Source organism: Episyrphus balteatus, chromosome 3 (genome assembly GCF_945859705.1).
Source record: "Episyrphus balteatus chromosome 3, idEpiBalt1.1, whole genome shotgun sequence".
Classification (NCBI taxonomy): domain Eukaryota; kingdom Metazoa; phylum Arthropoda; class Insecta; order Diptera; family Syrphidae; genus Episyrphus; species Episyrphus balteatus.
Window position 1 is genome coordinate 15,599,955 of NC_079136.1, and position 23,398 is coordinate 15,623,352.

Genomic DNA, 23,398 nt, shown 5'->3' on the forward strand with positions numbered 1-23,398 from the left:
TAAATCAATAATACCTGAAAATAGAAATATACAATATAGTTTGCGAAACATTGAAGAATTCAACATCATTCGAACGAGAACGACAAGAGCACAATCCAGTATAATCTATATGGGACTACAAGCATATAATAATCTTCCACTGAATATAAGAAATATAAACAATTTAGATCAATTTAAAAATCAAGTAATCATTTATGCAAAATCAAATATATAATGTTAAATGCTTTTTATTTTACTTAAATTACTGATAAAAATTTGAATGTAACTTTAAAAAATTGTAAATTTCTTTTAGACCTTAATGGCCATTGGCCAAATAAATTTCAAATAAATAAATAAATAAATAAATAAATTGCACTTCATTTTTTTCTAAATGTTAAATTTTCTTGATATTCTCTGCTTCAATTTCAATTTTTTTTCCTACCGTTACTATTGACGTTATCTGTCAATAAATTGCACTTAATTTTTTTAAAATGTTAAATTTTCCAGATACTCTCTGTTTCAGTTTCAGTCTTTTTTTGCTTACATGCTTCATTTATGTTGATTGGATCCTTATAAAGTGAACGGGTTTTAAAGTTCCTAGTATTGATTTAAAGCCTTTGTTTCAAGCTTTTTAATGGTGCAATTAACATTCATGTATGTCAATTACATCCTGGCCAATTAACGTTTTAAAAAAACGCAAAAGTTTGATTCCATTTTTTTGCTCCTAAGTGTATATTGAACTAACTATAATTTCAGAGTTTATGGTTCAACCAAACATATATTTGATTTTTTTTTCTCAAAAAAAAAAAAAATACGTATACGCCCGAGTTAACCCTTAAAATTAAATCTTCGAAAAAAGTTTCCCATATATTTTACATAGATAATAGGCTACCAACATACATTATACAAAAAATATCAGTACCATGGCACAATCATAGTCACAGTTATAAAGATTGTGAGGAAATGCTCACTCTTTATTTGAAGATTTTTTCAGTTCATAGAAAGTTAAGTATTGGCTACCCTTAGTATTGTCTTTTTGGAATATTAATTCCACTTTTGATACATTTTTCCCCACAAGTAAAGCAGTAGCTTTACTTTTCTTTCCGTTTCTACTCGTGGGACCTTCTATGAATTCTTTAAACAAAAAAACAAAACAAACAAACAAACAAACAAAACCAAAAAAACATGGCGGGAAGCAGGACTTGCCGGCCACTTGCTCTAAAAAAGCGAGTGATGCGGCAGTCATGCCAACGTCTACTACTTGCAGGACGGAGTCAAATCCTAATGCTAGTAGTACGAACAATCTTCCGGGAACGGCGCCTCTGCTGCCACCGGTTCGCGATGAGGAAGTGAAAAACAACCAAACCGTAAACCTAGGTGGCGGAATGTCTCTCCTGGAAAGAAACAAACTTCCGGAGTTGCCAACTCTGCTGCCACCGGCTAGCGGCGAGGTAGTTAAGAACGACCAAACCGCCAACCAAGGTGACGGAACGTCTCTCCCGGAAGGAAGTATGAAAATGTGTGGAAAGGGGACGGTGTCACTGCTGCCACCGGTCTGTATCACAGACCAAGGTGACGGGGCACCCAAACCAGGAAACAACAATGTCCAAGGGGGGGGAGGCAGGGATGCTATTAGCAATTCTGTCTCTACCTCCAATGCCCGTAATACCAGTGAGACGGGGAAGAATATCGTGGCGGGAGGGGTTAGTGATACTAAAACCGCTGGCCACGATAAGTCATCCTCGAATCCAGCTGCTCCTTCCCTTGGTGGAGCTGCAGTTCTGAACAAGAACTCCAGCTCGGCCAAGGAAGGGGGCAAAACGAGATCCAGACCCGCTAATGAGCGTCGCCGAGCGATGAAGATCATCGAACTCGATGCTGAAAAAGCCCCGGGGGAGAGAAGTCGCTCTGAACTCGGCAAGCTCAAGTGGGCGAGGAAAGTGATGGAGAGGATCAGCGAAGACACTACGTCTAAGCGAGAAAGGTCCTTTGAGGAAGAAAATCCTCAACCCAAAAAAGCAAGGGTGTTGGATGGCGTACCACCGACACTTCGAATTGGGAATACCTTTAGTGACGTGGTCAAAGAAAAGGTTACTGTTGCGGTCATCGACAGAGGCAATTTAGATGGAAACATCTCGCCTGATCATTGGGCGGACGTCAGGGCTCACCTCGGGTTCAGGTTCATCCCTGTTCTCGAGGCGAACCCAGGCCCCCTTCCAAAGGTAAGCGACGGAGGATGGCACCAAAATAGGGTCAAACTCATCGTTTGCGATGATCAGAGATCGTTACATCTCTATAAGCTTGCTGTGGGTGATTTGGGTGAGATCTGGCCAGGTGCTAAGCTGGAGGTTGTGCCAAGGGAGGAAATCCCTTGCAGGCCAAGAGCTCGTACTCTGGTCCCGGCCTTACACACGTCACCAGAGATGGTTCTCCGACTGATTCAATTCAGTAACCCTTCGATGCCCACTCACGACTGGAAAGTCCCAATCATCGAAAAAGAGCCGGTGGGGCGCTATCGTTCGGCTCTTGTTATCATTAACAAAGAATCGCTGGATCCTCTGGCTGCAACCGGGGGAGTTATCCAGTATGGATTTGATAGCCTTGTGCTAAAAATATATAAAAAAGATGAGGAGATGGCAAGGCTTGCAGGCCATACGGCGCAGTCTGAAATGGAGGAATTGGGCATATGTAAAGCACTTTCAGCAATGGAAGTGGATGCATCATGCAGCTCTTCCATTCCAGATCAGCGGTCATCTTCGAAAGTTCCCGAAGAGGGAACAAAACAAACCCCAGTGTCAGTAAATGACACGAACCAAAACCCAGCGTCCGAAAAGGACGCGAAAACAATATCTTCCGTATTGGAAGATGATGAGATGGCTGGAAGTTTGTCCGACATGGACACTGTCAGCGTTGCGCAGGAGGATCTTATTTCTGAGGATGAGCTATTAAACTCTACCTCAGAAACGGAAGACCTAAATGCCACAGTGGTGGAGGTTGATCGTACTGGTTGTAGCCATGCTGCAGGTGGTACAGATTAATCTCCAACACTCCATAAAGGCTTCGGCCGCCCTTCTTCTCCGACTAAGCAAGTCCGGAGAGGATATAGTCCTGATCCAGGAACCTTGGATTGTAAAATCCTTGGTGAGAGGCCTCGGGACGAAAGATTATTCTCTGCTGTATGTGACGGATAAAGGTGAGCCTAGATCCTGCATACTAGCAAAGAAAACACTAACAGTATTTTTACTCCCTAATTACAGCGATCGTGATATCACAACCGCTACACTGCAGACCTCCAAAGGAACATATTGGATTACGTCTGCTTACCTAGGCCATGATTGTGGGCCGCCTCCGGGGGAGACACTTGGGCGAATGATTGCAGCAGCAGCGAGCCAAAAAGTAGATCTCCTCATTGGCAGTGATGCTAATGCTCATCACACAGTGTGGGGGAGTACTGACGTAAATGAAAGAGGTGAGTCACTTTTTGATTTTATTCTAAGTACTAGTCTCCTTATTTGTAATATTGGTAATGAACCTACCTTTGTTACAAAGAACCGACAAGAGGTATTGGACATTACCCTTGTATCCCAAACAATTCACCACAAGATAAAGAATTGGGCTGTATCTAATGATCACTCATTCTCAGATCATATGTATATCCAATTTAGTCTCGAAGATGAATGCACAAAACCCACCGGTTTTCGTAATTATAGGAAAACGGATTGGGTGAAATATAGGGAAACTTTTACTACCTGCTACAATAATCAGGACAATATTTTCCCTTCTAATACAGATGATCTTGACTTAAAAGTCAACGATCTCACCAAAGCTCTAAACAATTCCATGGCTAACTCTTGTCCCCTTACCATAATAAGAGGAAAGAAAAAACCGCACTGGTGGAACAAAGAGCTAGAACCGCTCAGGAAAGACTGTAGAAAGGCTTTCAATAGGGCTAAACAAACAAGGAACCCATTAGACTGGGACCTGTATAAAGTTTCTCTAAAAAGTTACAAGAAACAACTACGGAAAAGTAAAAGATCCTCCTGGAGGAACTTCTGTAGTAAAATTGAAGATTCTTCTGAGGCATCTAGACTCAGAAAAATCCTTTCAACTAATCCAACCATGCCGAGCTCCCTAAAAGACTCTAATGGCGATTGGACTAGCTCCTATGAGGAATCGCTAAACTTGCTACTAGACACTCATTTCCCTGGTAGCTCGAACTCAATAAGTGACTTTGGTCACCGACCCAACCAATTTTATCAAATTAGCAAAGATCTTATTTCCAAGGATAGACTAATATGGGCAATAAATAGCTTCCATCCATACAAATCACCTGGGCCAGATGGTATCATACCCGCTGAATTACAACACGTCTCAGATATCATACTACGAAAGTTGGAAATTATAATGATAAGCTGCATAAGCTTCTCGTATATTCCAAAGGCCTGGAGGGAAGCAAAGGTGGTTTTTATACCAAAGGCGGGAAAATGCTCTCATGTCACTCCAAAAGATTTAAGACCTATTAGTCTATCATCCTTTCTGCTTAAAACTCTAGAAAGAATGATAGATATCCATCTAAGACAGGAAATTGAACCATGTCTGATCTCTAAGGCACAACATGCCTACACTAAAGGGAAATCGGTGGAAACTGCTCTCCATTCTCTGGTTAGCACCATTGAATACTCTCTACACTACAAAGAGTACACTCTTGTCGCCTTTTTAGACATAGAGGGTGCTTTCAATAATGTCAGGAATTCAGCAATCATGAATGCTCTTGACAATCTCAAAATAGAAGACCCGCTTAAGAACATGATAGAAATCATGCTTAGTAGCAGGATTATCAGTTCAGAGTTGGGAAACTTCAAAACCCGTAGAGCAGCCAACAGAGGGACCCCTCAAGGAGGGGTCTTATCGCCTCTCCTATGGAACTTAGTAGTCAACGAACTGCTGCTAGACCTAGAGGGAGAAGGTTTTAAGGTTATCGCCTACGCGGATGATGTGGCAATTGCCGTATCGGGCAAATACCCACAGACACTTGCAGAACTTCTACAAACAGCTTTAAACAAGCTAATTCACTGGGCTAGAGGATGTGGATTGGATATTAATCCCCACAAAACGGATCTTGTCCTTTTCACGAGGAAATACAAGATTCCAGACTTCAAACTCCCTACAATTAAAGAGGTAACACTTACTCTATCCGATCAAGCTAAATACCTAGGACTCATTTTTGATAAAAAACTGACCTGGAAGCTCAATATTGAAGAAAGAGTTAAAAAAGCCAATGTGGCACTCTTTTCATGCAAAAAAGCCATTGGTGGCAAATGGGGATTTTCTCCTAACATTGCACACTGGCTGTACACATCGGTCATAAGACCAATACTTACATATGGGATGGTAGTTTGGTGGACCGCACTGGACAAAACGATAAACTTAAACAAGCTTATCAAAGTCCAAAGGTCAGCAAGTATGTGCATAAGCGGTGCGCTGAGGTCAACCCCTTCTGACGCCCTAGACATACTTCTAAATCTCACACCCCTAGACATCTTCAGCAAACAAGTAGCAGCTAGCTCAGCTACTCGTCTAAAAGCAACCTCTCAGTGGACCAGTAATCATATTGGCTCAACTGGTGTTCGATAATAATTTCCAGAACTCCATTCCCTCCAGAACTGAATGGGAGAACCTTAGTACTCTGGATAATGACTCTTTACACTTCTATACTGATGGTTCAAAAACCAATGAAGGTGTAGGAAGTGGCATATTTTCGGAAAAACTGAATCTCAGTCTCTTCTTCCGCTTACCAGACCAATGTAGCGTGTTCCAAGCAGAAATTCTGGCGATTAAGGAGGTTCTCTCTTGGCTCAGAGAAAACGTAATATCCAACACGGATATTCGGATCTTCTCGGACAGTCAAGCAGCCATTAAATCTCTTGCCTCCGTCTCTACAAACTCAATCACGGTCCTCGACTGTCAAACATCTCTAAGGGAGATGTCTGAGCAGTTTAACATTCACCTCGTATGGGTGCCGGGACATAGAGACATCCCAGGCAACTGCAGGGCAGACGAACTTGCCAAACTAGGAACAATTACTCCTCTTCAACCAGAAAGGAACAATATAGGAACACCTATCGCTACATGCAAACTTATGCTAAAGCAGGACGCTTTAAAGAAAACCAACCTCAGATGGACTCAGAGTAATACTTGCCTAGCTACTAAACAAATATGGCCTTGTATAGACTTGAAACGTTCAAAGGGTTTGTTAAATTTAAACAGAAAGCATATTAGCTGCACCATAGGTGTCCTTACAGGACACTGTCTAATAGGTAGACACGCAAAAAGAATGGGCGTGTTCTCTAACGATTTCTGCAGAAGTTGCATGGATGAAGAAGAAGAGGAAACTGTTCAACATCTTCTGTGCACCTGCCCTGCTCTCTCTAATAAAAGAAAACTCTATCTAGGAGAATTCTTCTACGATTACACTAGTGATCTAGTGAAAACGGACGTTAAAAGTCTATCTTCATTCATAAGAAGCACCGAGTGGTTCGGCTAGTGAGTCCCAACTTGCTAGTCTTTTGTGGTATCACAATGGATCCATAAGGGTCTAAGTGTGTCGGGTAATTTGCCTGACAGCCACTACTACCTAACCTAACCTAAAGCAGTAGCATTTGTTGTTTGTTGAACATTTAAGAGTCATAAATATATTTGTTTGCAGGAATGTTGTTTCAAGAAAATTCATTCATAAGTTTAGGTCGGTAGATCTGATTTTTGTTTATATTTGTGGCCCAACATTAAAAGTTTTTGGACTCGAGTGTTGGTTAAACTCAACATTGTTAAAAACGCAAAAACACCCGATTTTTTCATATTCGCTGATTTTCACTCCTTAAAATAATTTTTTGGCAAAAACAGTCAGTGGAGAATTTTACACTTCAAAAGGTGAATTCACTTCAAAATTTGTACATGTGGTTTAGGTTTTGACTCTTAATCGAATCTTTTGAATTAAAAGTGCAGAAAAGTAAATTTAATCGAAAACCTGCTACCTGACCATTAAAAAAAAATTTTAGCATAAAATTAATTTTTCAAGGTCTTTTTTAATATAAATGCCACATTCTGTCATACTGTATCCCAAAGTGGTTTTTATCTTGAAGAATTCCTTTAACTTCACCTGCATAGTTGTAAAACCCTACGCCTGTTTAGTGGTTAGGTTGTCAAAATATGTTTTTATAACTTTTTGATGTAACAATATTTTTACTTGCGATATTAATGTATGAACATAGTGCTATAGGGCAAGTTTAGGATTCGTAAAAAAAATTGAACTCGGGATAACAATCGGACATGACATTACGATGATGGAAAATGCCAAAAAAAGTGTGTCCTGCAATTCTGTCTGTGGTCTGTCTGTCTGTCTGTCTGTCTGTATGACATCAAGCTGCAGCTTTAACTACTGGAGCGATTTTCTTCAAGCTTACTAGTAAACAGTTTTGGGTAATTCCCTAAAGCCTAGAGAATAAATCAATTTTTTTTTGTAGAACTAAAACTAACGGTACCTGTACCATAAAGCGGAAATAGAAAAGTAATGTTTGCTCAAAAATGGCTCTAATAATTTTGATTAAAATTTTTGTGTGCAATGTTTTTTGAACGGCTTTTAACTGTACCTCCCATAGAATCATTATACAAAAGCATTCAGTGATATTAAAATTTTAGAAAATTTAAAAAAAATAACATTTTTGGATTTTTTAAAAATTATTGCAAACTTTTTTTTTTTTAAATCAATTTTTTGAAGCGGGTTAGTGAAATATTTCGAAATTTCGTTTTTAAGTGTTTATAAATTATTTCTCCAAAAACGTGAACCAACCTTTTTTTTTGAAAATGTTAGAAAAATTTTATATATAAAAAATAATTTTTTTTTAAACGAATCTAAAAATTTTCAATTTTTTTTTCTTAGAATTAATTTCCATACAAGAAATCAGATGGTATAGGTATTGGAGTGTAAAACCACTTCTTTAGTTCTTCTTCGGCAAACACTAACACTCCTTTATTATATTATGCAATAAGAATTCTCTGGTACACTTATAGGAACTATTGAAATTTTCGGCTTTGAGGTATGGAAAAATGTCGCCTCTTCGACTTTTCGGAGTTTACAGTATAGGATTTCTGTATTGTTAAAATTAATAGTGACAAGAAATTTCTCTGGATCATTATAGAAAAGAAATTGTTAGTTCGGAAAATTCCTACACATTTACACATACATAAGTCTTATTAAATAAATTATATTTAAAGAAATAAGTGCACTGGAAAGGTAAGGTAGTGGTATCGGTAATCGTATAAACGTCAACACCGGTTTACCCGACAATTAACCACAATTCCTTAATAGAAATCGAAAGTGGAAAAACTTTTAAGTTTAAAAAAAAAATAGGTTCGAAAATTTGCTCAAAAGAGCCAATATCGCAACATTTTTAATGGAATTTATATGTGTGCCTACACGTGACGATTATGTAAATTGATTTCTTATTTTTACATTTTTAAACATTGTTAACATTGTTATTCTTAAATTCATATACGAATGTGGCATACAGTTTATTTATGTTTAGTCTATTTTCTGATTTTGAGCAAAAAAAATCCACAAAAAATATTTATCCAGCTGACTTTTTTAGCATTTCACGTTTCTTTATAAACTGAATAAATTGAAAAGTGCTGCAACTGTCATTGACTAATTGATTGATTCTTATCTACCATTTAGTGTCAATAATAAGTATTGAAGTTTTTAGTTTGTTGGTTTTAAATATCTATGAATATGTTTTTGTTATATTTTTGGAATAAAAGTAGCTTTGAACTTAAGAAGGTTCATATGATAAAAAGTTTTAAGTTAAAAAAATACTCACTCTAAACTTGATCGCCACATCACAAGTCCAGCATAAATTCCAATAGACACAATTGCTAAAACAATAAGCGTAATGGTCAATATGACATGTGTTTGTTGCATTGTTTGTGAATTAACTTCTATGTTTTCATCATAGAATTCATTTGTATTAAAATTAATTGAAGGACCTCTGTTAAATTAAAAAAAAAAAAAATTAAATTAAATTTTTGAAATTTGATCAAAATTTTAGTATTTCCTTACTTGAAACGTTCTTCAATTTCAAGATCTTCATTTTCCAAGTTTTCCAGTTTTCCTGGTTGAAGTATCTCCACATCATATTTTAAATCATTTAAATCGACTGTCTTCTCATCATCATTTGAGTCACCATATTTTGATGAATCGTTCTCCTCATCAATGTGTATTTTACGAAACTGGATTGTCTCAAGTTCTGATGTGGCATTTAAAAGAAGATTGTTTATTTCCGCAGAACTTTTATTGGTTTTGCTCTGAAAATTAAAAATTAAGAAATTAAAACAAAGATAAGATTTTGGATTTTATATAAACAAATTTTGGATTGATACCTTTATTTAATGAAAGTCAGAGATAAAACTGTATTTACTCAATTAAAACTGAAAGGCTTTTAATTAACACAAAAGTAGGTAAATATTACATTTTGGAAGAATTCCTTTGTTTACTTTTTTTTAATTATCAAAAACAACTATAAAATGTTAATTCTTTTCTTCAAGTAAAATATGCGATCTTTTTGGAACGCAATATAATTAGCTTCCAGGGGCGTTATTTTTAAGGGGGATCTCCAGATTTCAAAGTTTCATATTTCTATATTTTGAACGATATATTTTTACTATGTCAAGATTTTTCATTAAAAACCAACTTCACAGATTTGTTATTAAACCTGAGTTCACGAGAAATAAAAGTTAAATGCGTTTTCTAAGCAAATCTGCCCATGAAAGGCTATGATCCTATGATGGCCGCACTTATAGTCTCAAAAATATGTACCTTAGGCCGGCCGTGTGTGAATTGCGTTAAAATGTTGGTTTAATTTTCTACCACGATTAAATTTTGACGTTTAGTTGAAAAAGGGATCAAATTTATTTTTTTGCTGTGTGAATTGGGTTAAAATGTGTTAAATGAGACTTTTTTTGCACTACTTTGATTAAAATTCCCTCAAGATATAGCAAAATTACCCTCAAAAATGGTTTTTCTTATATAGCCCAGGGAAATTAGTAATTTAAATCGCATTTTTCGCGGGACAAAATTTTTTTCATGGAATGTGTTCGGGTGGTTGTCCTTATCATAAAAGTCAATTTGTTGGGATAATTGGAGGTTGGGAACAGCCGCCATCTTGGAAAAGAGATTGGTATCGTTTTTATTGAATAGCTCCATTGTTATTCATTTTAACAAAAAATGACAAAGGTAAGACTTATTTACAATAAAATTATCTAAGAAATGATATACAAAACAATTCCGTGAGTTGATTAAATAAAATTTTATAGTTGGTCAAAGTGCGGGTTTGTATCGCAAGGTTGGGACAAAATGACATTTTTTCATATATCTGACGAACTTTTGATTTGTTTGGATAATTCTTCATGAATGAATTGTAGTACTTATAATTACCTATAAAATGAGCCCACAATCGTTATTGTCGCCATCGTATTGTAGAAGTAATCTAACTCCGAATCTCTCCATGTACTAGTCAAAAGTAAGAAAAAAGCTGTTTTTTTGCTAGTAGGTCGAGAAAATTTTGGGAGTAGAGGTATAACCAAAATATAAGTACGCAGTTTTGCAGCCATATGCGTGTTAATGTCGATTTCAAAGGTCTGACAACTCTAATTTTGTGCTTTATACGGTTTTTGGGGGGGTAAATAACGTAAGTTTTCCAGTTAATGTGAATGGGCTAAATTTATACTATTTGAAATTATAAATATACAAGCTGATGCTCTATTATTTTTCCTAAATCTGAACACCCCAATCTTGAGGATGTGACCAATAGAACTATATATAAGCCGTTTATACGATTATGTTTTAGAAGCTTTTTTTGTTTAGATTTTTGTTTGTTTATTTGAATTGAAAAGCCTGATATGGTTAGTTAAAAAAGCTTATATCGTGAGTTCTATTAACCTCATAGCCAAGATTTAGGTGTCCAGATTTAGGAAAAATAATAGAGCATATTTATAATTTCAAATAGTATAAATTTAGCCCATTCACATTAACTGGAAAACTTACGTTATTTAACCCCCCAAAAACCGTATAAAGCACAAAATTAGAGTTGTCAGACCTTCGAAATCGACATTAACACGCGTATGGCTGCAAAACTGCGTACTTATATTTTGGATATACCTCTACTCCCAAAATTTTCTCGGCCTACTAGCAAAAAAACAGCTTTTTTCTTACTTTTGACTAGTACATGGAGAGTTTCGGAGTTAGATTACTTCTACAATACCATGGTGACAATAACGATTGTGGGCTCATTTTATAGGTAATTATAAGTACTACAATTCATTCATGAAGAATTATCCAAACAAATCAAAAGTTCCTAAGATATATGAAAAAATGTCATTTTGTCCCAACCTTGCGATACAAACCCGCACTTTGACCAACTATAAAATTTTATTTAATCAACTCACGGAATTGTTTTGTATATCATTTCTTAGATAATTTTATTGTAAATAAGTCTTAGCTTTAACATTTTTTGTTAAAATGAATACAAAATGGAGCTATTCAATAAAAACGATACCAATCTCTTTTCCAAGATGGCGGCTGTTCCCAACCTCCAATTATCCCAACAAATTGACTTTTATGATAAGGACAACCACCCGAACACTTTTCATGAAAAAAATTTTGTCCCGCGAAAAATGCGATTTCATGCCCATATTTTGACTAAATCCCCTGAGCTAATATTCAATTAATTATTTTTTATAACAAAACCCATCTGAAAATATATAAATATTCTAGTGTAAATATGTAAGAAATTCTCAATTTCACACACTTTTTTTTATTTTTATCGATAATTTTCGACTCCATTACGATCAAAAAGACATTTTTACTTGCTCTTTAGGGCAAGTATTGGTTTCGTGTAGAAAAAAAAATTTGAGGTTTTAATCAAAACCAACATTACGATGATGGAGAAGATCAAAAAAGTGGTTTTCGTCATGCCGTCCGTCGGTCTGTGTGTCTGTGCGTCCGTGCGTCTGTACATCGAGCTAGGGCCTAAATGGATGGATGGATTTGATTGAAACTTGGTACAGATGCTTTTTACGTTATTCCCTAGCCCCGTTTTTTTTTTTATTTTTTTAATATCTCCTTTTTAACGCATACCTCCCATATAACGTTTTCGAGGTGTTGCAATTTTCTCGAAAACGACTCTAAGGATTTTGATTAAATTTGGTATACTTAATAGACTTATTGATTCTAACAAAACTGCGTTTTTAGTTTTTGGCAAAAAAATGCCGAGAACGGAAATATGGTGTTGCCGTTTTTCAAAAATTGACATATTTTTTAAGTTCATATATTTCATCAAAGCATAAGTCAGTTTTATTAAAAATTGGGCAGGTTCAGAAACGTTAGGGCCTAAATATTTAGGTAATTTCTCGCTTTCTGATTGGTCAACTGTCAAAAAAAATCCTTCCAATTTAGGTAATTTTATTGGAAAGCTGACTGGAAAGTTAGGCAAGAAAATTTTACCTAAACATTTAGGAAAGTTTTTTTTGTCAACATGACAGCTGGTTATTTTTAATTAATGAATTACGTTAGCAAAATTAAATCTATTTGTTTGAAAAAAGAGTAAAAAGTGCTTTATCGGTTATAATTAATATTATTTATTTATTAAAGAATAGTAAAATTTGGTGCCTGCCCCATGCGGTCTGTAAAAATCTTAAGTAAATTTCGATATTTGACAATAATGAAACATCCAAACAAATTTAGTCAATTTACATTTATTTTCGTTCAGAAAATGACGTTGACTAAATATTTCCTGAACGTGCCCATTTACAGATATCATTTTGAAGTATAAAACGTAGAAAAAATATTTTTAAAAACATTTTTGAAAAAAAAAATTTTAATTTAATTTTTAAGCTTTCGATTTTTTTTTTGATTTTTTTTTCTTGACACTAAACAAAATCTTAAATTTTCAATAGATATTTAAGATAAAGATACTGTGAACTACAAGAGCAAGTACGTGCGACCCGGTCGTGCATTTTATTTATTCAGTCTTCGAACACTTATTCATAGTTCACCAGCTGCCAACAAAATGGAAATATAAAAAATAAAAAACAAACAACCAATTCGTGCATTTTCAAGATGAATAATAATTTGAGGAAGTACTTTGTATTAATACTTTTACATTTCTTATAATAGCTGCGTTCCTTTGGAAATATTTATCTACTTTTTAGTACTTAAAACTACTTTGATCTACTTTGCTATACTGAAAAAGTAGTTCAAAGCAGCTTTAAGTACTAAAAAGTAGATAAATATTTGCAAAGGAACGCAGCTAATATCAACGCATTATAACAAAAATAATTTCAAATCTATCTTGATCTTTCTATCTTGAGTAACGTCAAATTTTAACCACTAGTGTCAAATTTTACCCTGCTCCGCAGCTCCGTAAATTTTAACCCATTTTATTCACCACGCTAGTGTCAAAATTTAACCAAACGTCAAATTTTAACCAACATTTTAACGCAATTCGCACACGGCCTTAGTATTATACACACTTAACAAGTCTCGTGTGACAGAATCTTTCAAATAATGTGTTTAAAGTCTCGTGTGCAAAATATCTAATGCTACCTATGTTTGTACAATGTACAATGTACATATATGATATGAAACACCGCATATTTTGAACTTTGTACATTATTAGAAATATTTTTGTGATAAGTAGACAAGATAAAATATTTCTCATCATTATTTATTTTTGTTATTATTTTGTCTAATGTTTTGATTTGTTTTTAATTTGGCAAAAATAATGCTTAACTATTTTAGTCGCGGCTATGTGGTTTTCCTAGACAACGAGGATGCTTTCGAAATTCTTTACACTTGAGTGGTTTCAAACAAAATTTCGGGGGGGGTTAGCTCAGACCAAACAAAATTTTTTTTAGAAATCACAATACTTTGTATCAACTATATGTAACTGCAGTCGATTCTAAATCCCGCTAAATCTAATAGTCATTTGAACTGTGTAGAAGCGAAAAATTTGCCAATATCCTTTTTAAGTATTTTTAGGAGAGGACTTTTAACTGTTACAAATTCAATTTAAAAAAAAATAAGTAAACGCTAAAAAATAACCCTGAAAACTGGTAAAAAGCGGCATTTTCGATTTTCTAACGGGAATATCTCAAAAACTTGATGTGATCGAATTTTTCTGACTTCGGTTTCGAGCTCAGCACACAAAAAACCTATAGAAGAGTATACCCTGGTTTCTGTAACAAAAAAGAAGTTTAATTTTGTTGACCATTGTTATACTTCACTTTGAAATTTAACAATAAACTGAAATTGTTAAATACCTATTTATAATTTGAAACAAAATAATAACGAAATGTTGTAAATACAGTGCTTTGCAAAAGTATAATCGCACCATATAAAAATGCTATTTATATAAAACCGAGTATTGCAGCGACACCCTACAATTTTTTTATTAAAGGGGATCAAAAAACAAGAATATTGAGAAGAACAAAATGTCCCGTTACTTTCTCTTATAATTTTTAGAAATAAAAACAAGTTTTTCTTCCATTGCAAAAGTATAATTGCATTTTTTTTATTTTGAGTATGGCCAACAAGGTTTTTGTTAAAGAAACCAAGATATATTTTTCTAAAGGTTTTTTATGTGCTGAGCTCGAATCCGAACTCAGAAAAATTCTATCACACCGCGTTTTTGAGATATTCCCGTTAGAAAATCGAAAATCCCGCTTTTTACCACTTTTCGAGGTTATTTCCTGCCGTTGGTAGGTACTACAGTCTCTGAAAAAATCGATACATTTATTTTCGCTTACATACTGGATTTAAGGTTAACATAGAACAAAAGTGGGTAATAAGCAACTGAAGATATCTCGGACAGTAGAAAAGATGTCTGAAAGAATTAAATAGATTTAAGGGTAATATGTCAAAAACGAGATGTGATCGAATAAGTCCGTCTTTGGATTCGAGTTCGGCCACCGAAACCCTTTGAAAAAGCATAGTTTAGTCTCGGCACCAAAAACCCTGCATAAGTACGTGTGGTATTTAAAGGGTTCTTAAAAGAGCACTTTAAGGTGTTAACATAGTGCTTAAGGAAATGGTCAAAGAGATAAAAACTCTTTGTGATGGACCAAACAATTTTTGTTTTCCTTTATACAAACTTCATCAACAGCTTTTGCAACGATGCAAAATTGGTAGTGATTTTAAGGGAGATTTTCATATACCTAGGTAATCAAATCACTAAAATACAAAAACAAATCATTTAGTGCTGCACATATTAGACTTGTATATGTTTATAATATAGGTCTCTTTTGATTTTATGAAAAAAAATTTCGGGGGGGGTTAAACACCCAAAACCCCCCCCCCCCCTAAATACGGCTATGGGTGCATATATGATATATTTATTCAGTTCTTCATCAGCCTGGTGTCAGTGAGTTAACCCTGAGTTAGCCATGTAAACATGTTTTCGGTTAAATATTTATTCTGGGATTAACTCCAGAGTTAATTCATCAAATTGGGTGAATTAAGAATGGAAACCCTTATGTATGTAAGTACTGTTTACATTCCTGCTCTAAAATCTATCGTAATCTTCCTAGCTTGCTTATTTTCCCTATTCTAAACTAAGACCAAATACGTCAAGAAATCACATTAATCGATTCAGTCCCTGTTAACAACATAATTGTGAGATATTAGCGAATTTTGCATCATCGTCATATAATTTTGACCCTCGACAAAAGTTCATTAGTATTTTATATCGTTATTTAAAAGCAGATTTCCAGAAAGTTAACGAACGCTGTGATACGTGATTTGCAGCACGATTGGTATTCAAAAAATCATACAAACTGATAACGATTCAGAGACGTCAAGATAAAATCGAGATCGACTCTGATTTAACGTCATGTTGAAATATTTAATGTGGTGCTGCAGTTACTAGTCTACCTACTTAACCGCCGACGATTACTTTATTGAAAATCATGCATTCTCCTTTCCCTATATTGAAAGTTAATTTAGGTCAAATTGATCTTATTGACTTAGCGTAAGTTCATGGTACTTATTTATGTATGCAGATTTGTACTTTATTTTATTAACATTACATTCCTAAATCATATAATCATTTAAATTCATTTTTATTCAGGAACATTATTTAACCATTTAATTTCCGAACTTTTTTTTGTATCTACTTAACCATAAGTAAGCCTGCTCCATTTTAAAGAGCCATCAGAGTCGCTATAGAAAGTCATGATCATCTTCATTTATAAAACATGACTTCAGCTACTGGTGAAAATAAAATTTTTAAACTCACGAATTTCAAATAAATTGTACACAAAACAAACTAAAAAAATCATGAGCAAACATTTGAAACTCAAAACTCGTGATTTGCATTTCAAACAAAAAAATATACATTTGATGCATTTATTATATCAAAAAAGAAAAAAAAACTTTATACTGACATGAATCGAACTTCATTTTCATGTGCTTGTCCATTTGATTAGCGTATATTTTTGACCAATAAAGCTAATTTATATTCACATAATAACTCCACAGACAAACATTTTATTTGAATTCATTAATTCGTTACTCAGAAGCAGATATTTACATTTTTGTTTGTAATGAATGAATTTGCATAGAGTCTTTTTTCAAACAGCATGTTTTAACTATGAAAAAAGTCTATGAATTAAAGTGTAAAAGTGACGTCTAAATTTACTAACAATCAACACTATAAATTGAATGCGTCATCGTGGGGAATCTCCACTACGTTTCTGCGAAAAGTATTTTAGGAATTTTTAACTTCCGATTTAATGGTGGTACTTTGGTGACGAATCGGGTATAAATGGAATTTCTCTTAAAGGTAATAATTATCATTAACCAACAACCCATGTGATTCAACGGATACACAATCGTGGCTTGTGTTTGACTCTATCTGGAAATCAGGTACGTCCGCTAAGAGATGCTAACAGGAATTTTGTGCTGGAACTAATAAAAAAAAAGGTAGAAAAAACCCATCTTGGTTTCTTAATTGGATACTACGGTGAATGGATGTCACACAAGATTAAGAACGCAGCCTAAATGGGGAGGAGACACGTTGATGAGATTGTTGATTTGATACATGCTCTTCCTATTGATAAATGTAAACTTCGGAGTTTCCCAGTTCCGAATCTTATAATTTACAATATTGAAAAACTAACACTTTAATCCTGACCACAGATTCCCACACGCCTTAGAACATTTTTTACTTGGAGCAGTGGAATGGCTAAGTAAAAGAGTGTTAAGCAATTGATCAATTTATGAAAAGGAATTTGAAATTCGAGGTTAAAAATAAATATCACGTATACGCCACAGTGTACCACTTTTACAACATGAAGTTAAATTTTTTGACCCAGGGAAATAAGTTCATTGTACATATTTCTCACTTAATTTAGTCCTCAATTTAATAAAGTGAAATTATTGTTCTGATAATTTATTATGAGGTGGTATTAAGATTCTATTAAAAACCGTGCGGTTCTAAATGTTTATTAATTCCCTCGTTGAACTAATAGGGAAGCAAATACATAAACCGAAATAGCTTGTTATAAACAGGGAGTGCAACCGCTCAGCTTAGGTTCACTAAAAGTTTTGAGGTATATGCAGGAGTTGCTTTGAATGTTATAAGGAAGTTGTTTTCAAAGTTAATAAAAATCTTCTTAAGTAGCTTTGATCTTCAAGCGAATTATATCATTTAATTTCATATATAACAAAGAATTTTAAGTAAGATTTTTTTTTTCGAAAAAATATTTTCAAACTAATTTGAAAAAAAAAATTGTAGAGTCGTTCTTAAGAAATTAGTAACCGAGTGAATCCAAATAAAAAATTTGCAAACCGGCTTTCAAGACCTTGATTTTTCCAAAAAAAAATCTTTTTTTTTTAATCAAAAAATGTGTTTGATGATAATTTTGCAAAATTTCGTAGGAATTGGGTCAGTAGTTTACAAAAAAGTCAGAAAACAAGAAAACGATTCTATGATATGTACCTACATAATATGGAGATTTCACAGCTGAAACGGACCAAGTCAAAAAAAAAGAAAAAAATCCAAATTTTATGCCAAAATCTGCGCACGGTTTGACTCTACTAATATCTTTCATTAGTTTAATCCAAAAGTGTTTCGACTCAAATTGTCATAAATATTTACCATAAGATTCAATGCAAACGTATTTACATATAACTCGTTATATGTACCTCCGAATTCACTTTTTGTGATTTGGTTCACTTCAGCTCTTAGGCCTCAATATATACTGTTAGTAACATTTAAAACAAAATTTTTTTTTGTTCCAAACAGGAGGATCTTTTTTGCGGAGTTATAAATAAAAACTTTTAATCAAAATTGTTTGATTTATTTATTTAATTTATATTTTGATAAAATAAATCCTTTTTTTGGTTCATATAACAGGACCATTAGTTTTGGTCCTTAATACAAAAAATCGATTTCCCATCTAGTTAATCTCCAAAAATGATATCGCTCATTTACTTGAACACTGTCAAAATTAAAAAAATTGTTTTTTTTTTTCAACGAGTTTTAAATTTAGTATCGATCTGTTTTTGTATGTAAAAAAAAGTAAGTTTCTAAAACAAAACTAGTGCTCCTTCGTCAGTTTTTAAAGCTTAGAAATGACTTTCTGCAAGATTAAAGATTATTTTATTCCATTAACTTCTGCATTAATAACTCAAAATTTGTTATTTTTGAGTTATGACAGTATTCAGGTAAATGAGAGTATAGAGATAATAATCTCAGTAGTTTAAGCTGCAGATCAAGTTTAATACAGATAGAATTGTGCGACTTACTTTTTTTCGCATTTTCTTATCGCAATGTCATCTCCTGATTGTTACCTCGAGGTTAATTTTATGAATCCCAGACTTGTGTTTTCTGCTATTATAATGCAAGTAAAAATAGCCTTTCCCTCATGGTACGTTTTTGGTCAATTTTAATGTTTTATTCATTATTATTTATGAGAATTGAAATATTTTTTTTTTTTTTTAATTATTAAAAATTATGTTTTGTTCAAGAAATACTTTTTTGTTTTTCTTTTAACATGCGACATTTAATAATCTGAGGCCAAGTATCCTAAGATTTTTTAATACAGTTATATTTAATAAAAAATGTTTAAATTTTCTAAAGAAGGACAATCTTTTTACTAAAGGTAACTCGGGCGTATACGTACTTTTTTAGTTTTTTTCATATAAAAACAATTAATTAACTTTTGTATTTAAGAGATACAAATTGGAAATAATGATCTGGATGAAAAGGGTAGTACGTATTGTCAAAAGTAAAATTATTAAAATAAAAATTATATTTTTATAAACCACCAAAAAAATATTCCTTGGCTACGGCTTTGTTTTTAAATTCACTTAGTCTTACCATGTCAAGTATTTAGAATTTCTTTTGTTTTCATATTTATGCTGTGTCACAACCACCTGATTTTTCTTAGTTGCAAGCAGGTACGTACAAAGGTAGTAGTGCATGTTCAGCAATTTAACACCTTTTGACAAAAATTGACATTGCTAATTATTATCTATGACAAGATGGCCTTTTTGATAAGAAAAAAATATAATATACGTCATTGTTTGCATAAAGTTATTGCTAAAGAAGTTAAAATCAATATTTTTCTATTGAAGATTTATGCACATACAAATGAACATATGTATTATTATTATATTAATAAATACTGAATGTACGTAGATAGCTAAGTGCTCGTGACAAGTAAAAAAAAAAAGAAACGTGCCAAAATGAAAAAAAAAAAAATAACGTTAATTATGAAAAGACACGAGCAAGAATTTAAATTCTTTAAAAAAATGATAAAGGTTTTGGTTTATTTAGTTTTTAGTTTTTTGTAAATAAATATTTTAGGTAAAAAATAAAAACGTGTGTGGGCATTTGAAATTGATATCAGGGTAAGTTGCTTTTGAGTGTGTTGTGCCACATAATTGTATTTGAATATTAAAACACATGTGTATCTTATAGGTACGTACATAAATTAGCATTTTATTTTAGAGCAGATTTGAATTTTTCAATTCTTATGTTGCAGTTAAGATTTACCAATTATTATATTTAAGGGATAAGCATTCTAATCTTACAACTTGAAGCTAATGGTATCAAATTTATTACTCACCAGTGCTCCCAAAGTTCCGTTACTGTTTAAATTCCTTATTGGATTAGCTGATTCTGTAAAAAAAGAAAAAAAAATATATTTATTTTCAAGGGAAAATTATAAAACAAAATAGTTAAACAAAATACTTTTATACTATTTTCAAAAGTTTAAAATAAAAATTTTAAAACAAAATAATTAAACTTGAAAAATTACATCTTATTAAAAAAGTAAATAGTTACACCTAAATGGATTAATTCAAATTGTTTCTCATCATTTATCCATGGCTAATAAGATATAATTAAAACCAGTAGAAGAAAAAATAAATACAGTCAATACTAACAACTAGTGCTGTAAAAGTAACGACAAAATGAGTACCCGCATGTATACGTTACTTTTGACACTAGTACCCGCATTAATAATATCGTTACTCGTTACTTTCGTATGTTTCGCATTTTTCGCATATTTCGTATGTTTCGTGTGTTTCGCATGTTTCGTTACTTTCGCATGCTTCGTGTGTTTCGTACATTTCGTATATTTCATGTATTTGGTACGTTTCGTATGTTTGGTATTTTAAGTATGTTTCGTACATTGATATAAGGGTGTAAAAATTTTTTTTTTGAAAAAAACCAAAACAAATTTCTATAATCTAAGCTACATTTTAAGGTCATAAACATTAAAATTAGTTGCGGCATTCTCATGTAATAAGAGTTTAAAGGTAGTTATATTGAATTTTTTTCGTTTTTTTTTTAATCAAACGTGGAAACTTTTTTGATTTTTTTTCCAAATTTTTAGACAAAACTTTGGTAATTTTTTGTTTATATTCTTTCAGTAATCTTATCACAATTCTTTAGAGACCTTTATTTTAAAAGTGCAACGCGCATATCTCGAAATATTAACACTTCAATACAACCATGTCGAACAATTTTTCATTTATTTTTTCTATTGAGAGTGATTTTCAAACCTCGTTTTCTCTGCTTTTTTTTGTGTTGAAAATTTTGCACCGAAAATAATTTTTTGAAAAACTAAAAAACTTTTGTACATTCTTAAGCTAAATATCAATTTCAATACCATTAACACCAAGGCCATAAACAGATTGGTTGCGTCGTGGATATACATATTTCGGCCAAATAAAGAAAATACAAAAACGTCTCTTTTAATATTTCTGTATAAATTATCGATAGCACAATGATTATTGAACCTTGGCACTACTGTTTCAATCGAGACAAAAATCTAGATAATTATCTGCAGTTAGCATTCTGACTATGGCGACAAATTGAGTGTATCACTTCATTTCGTATCTCTTACATCGGATTTAGTATTGAAACTGGAATCGCGTCGTTACTCGTATGTTTCGTATCTCGTACGTTTCGTATGTTTCGTTACTTCAGTACCCAGTAACGAAACATACGAGTAACGATACTGTTTAGAAAGTAACGTTTCGTTACTCGTTACTGAAGTGAATACCCGCATTTTAGTAACGAATACATACTAACAGTCAACTACATATTTACTATGTTTATTCAAGATCAATTTCCTGGAAATATTCACTATACACAGTCCAATTAAAATATTATTTCAGTGCTACCTAGACTAGACATATCATTTAATTGTTAGTGAAAGGAAATTTCATGTTTTTCTTTCAAGAATATAAAAAAAATAAAAATATATGTATAAATCAATTGCTGTTTTTCTATTCTAAGAATCAATTTATCGCGTGTATTTTTTTCACAGCAATTAAATAAAGAAACTTAATGTCTGTGGAAAGGTTAGTCTGAAATTGATCAACAAAAAAAAAAAAATAGAAAAGTAAAGCAAAACAAAGTAGTAAAATAAAATCCACGAATCATGTTTTGCCATGTTTGTAATTTGAAAATTATCTAATAAACTGCATGTTCTGTAGACCTTAAAGCGCATTTTTCTTCACACTCGGTGAAATACCAAGCCAATTTAAAGCCGGATTAAAAGTAAGGTGTTTTATAAAATCAGCAAACAATTGAAAATTGAAATCAAATACAGAAACGTACAATTCCACAAAAGATCTGTAAAAGAGATCATACATTTTGTATTGAACTTAAATCTTGGCTTTTGTGTGCTTTATAATATCGTCAATGATAGAACTATTTTTGTCAAAAGTGGTAATTAGGCACTTACACAACCTGAACTCAGTAACAGCTAAATCTTTTTTTTTTACAATTTTTGTTTTCTTACTTTTTTTTAAACTTTTAATAAGAAACAGTTTACACAACTGGAGTCTTAAATGCCTATTGTTAAATTTGAAACACCCTTTATAAAAAAAAAAAACTAGACTAAACGTCTTCAAGCACTCAATATAATCTGAGAACTGAGACTTAATCAATTCAAGATTTATAACCTACTATTTGTTTATTAATAGAGCTTATTACGCAAACACGATCAATGCGTATGATTATTCACAAGTCAGTTAGCCGTAAGTGTATATCTAAAGACAGCCAGAGTAAACAAGAATATTTGTTGAAGTAGGAAAAACATTGTAATTTTGCAATAATTCTTGTTTGCTGACAGAACGTTTACATACTGGTATGTATGTGTATACAATATACATCTTCAGTTAAAAAATGTTGACAGAAGTGACATTTATTTTTTTACTACCTTACAAAACAAGCAATTAAGTTGTCGAAAACAATTTTCAGTGAACTTGTAAATAATCTTTTGTAACCTATATAGAGACATGTTATTTTTGTTCAGAGAAAGCTAAGGAGACGTATTAAGCCAGTAATATAAACACATATTTTTTTTATTTATTTTTTTTTTCTGTTTACTTCGATTTTAATAGACATTTTAAACAAGACATTACTCGATGCGTTTGCACGATAAGAATGTTGTTGGCTTCAAATTGAAAAAGTAATAAAATGTTTTGTTTTTTTTTTTTTTTTTTCTACAGATATGTGCAGTAGGTAGTAAATACATACTTCGATAAAAATGGAGACACACTTGTACATAAGAGACGGACAGAATCCTGAAATTTTGAATCCAGGAAACCCAGAATCCTGAAAATCCAGAATCCCGAAAACACAGAATCCCAAAAAACCAAAATCCGGAAAACTCAGAATCCCGAGACTCAAATTCTGAGTTTTTTGGATTTTTCGAGATTTCGGTTTCCGGGATTTCAACCCAACTCGAATTAACTAATAGCTTGTTAGACATGTGAATCTATACATTCCAGGTCTTTCAAATAGAATTTTAAATGCCCCCATAAGAAATAAAGACAATGTACGTTTAG

The 23,398-nt window shown here is 32.9% G+C and overlaps 1 protein-coding gene across 1 annotated transcript in view; it reads right to left on the minus strand.

Moving 5' to 3' along the window:
- Positions 1-23,398, minus strand: part of LOC129913551 (uncharacterized) — a 35,927-nt gene that overhangs the window by 3,392 nt on the left and 9,137 nt on the right. The window contains exons 2-4 of the mRNA XM_055992286.1: positions 20,161-20,213; positions 9,092-9,336; positions 8,853-9,020 (exon numbers count right to left, since the gene is read on the minus strand). Of these exons, the coding sequence (XP_055848261.1) occupies positions 8,853-9,020; positions 9,092-9,336; positions 20,161-20,213 (466 nt within the window). The remainder of the gene's footprint in view (positions 1-8,852; positions 9,021-9,091; positions 9,337-20,160; positions 20,214-23,398) is intronic.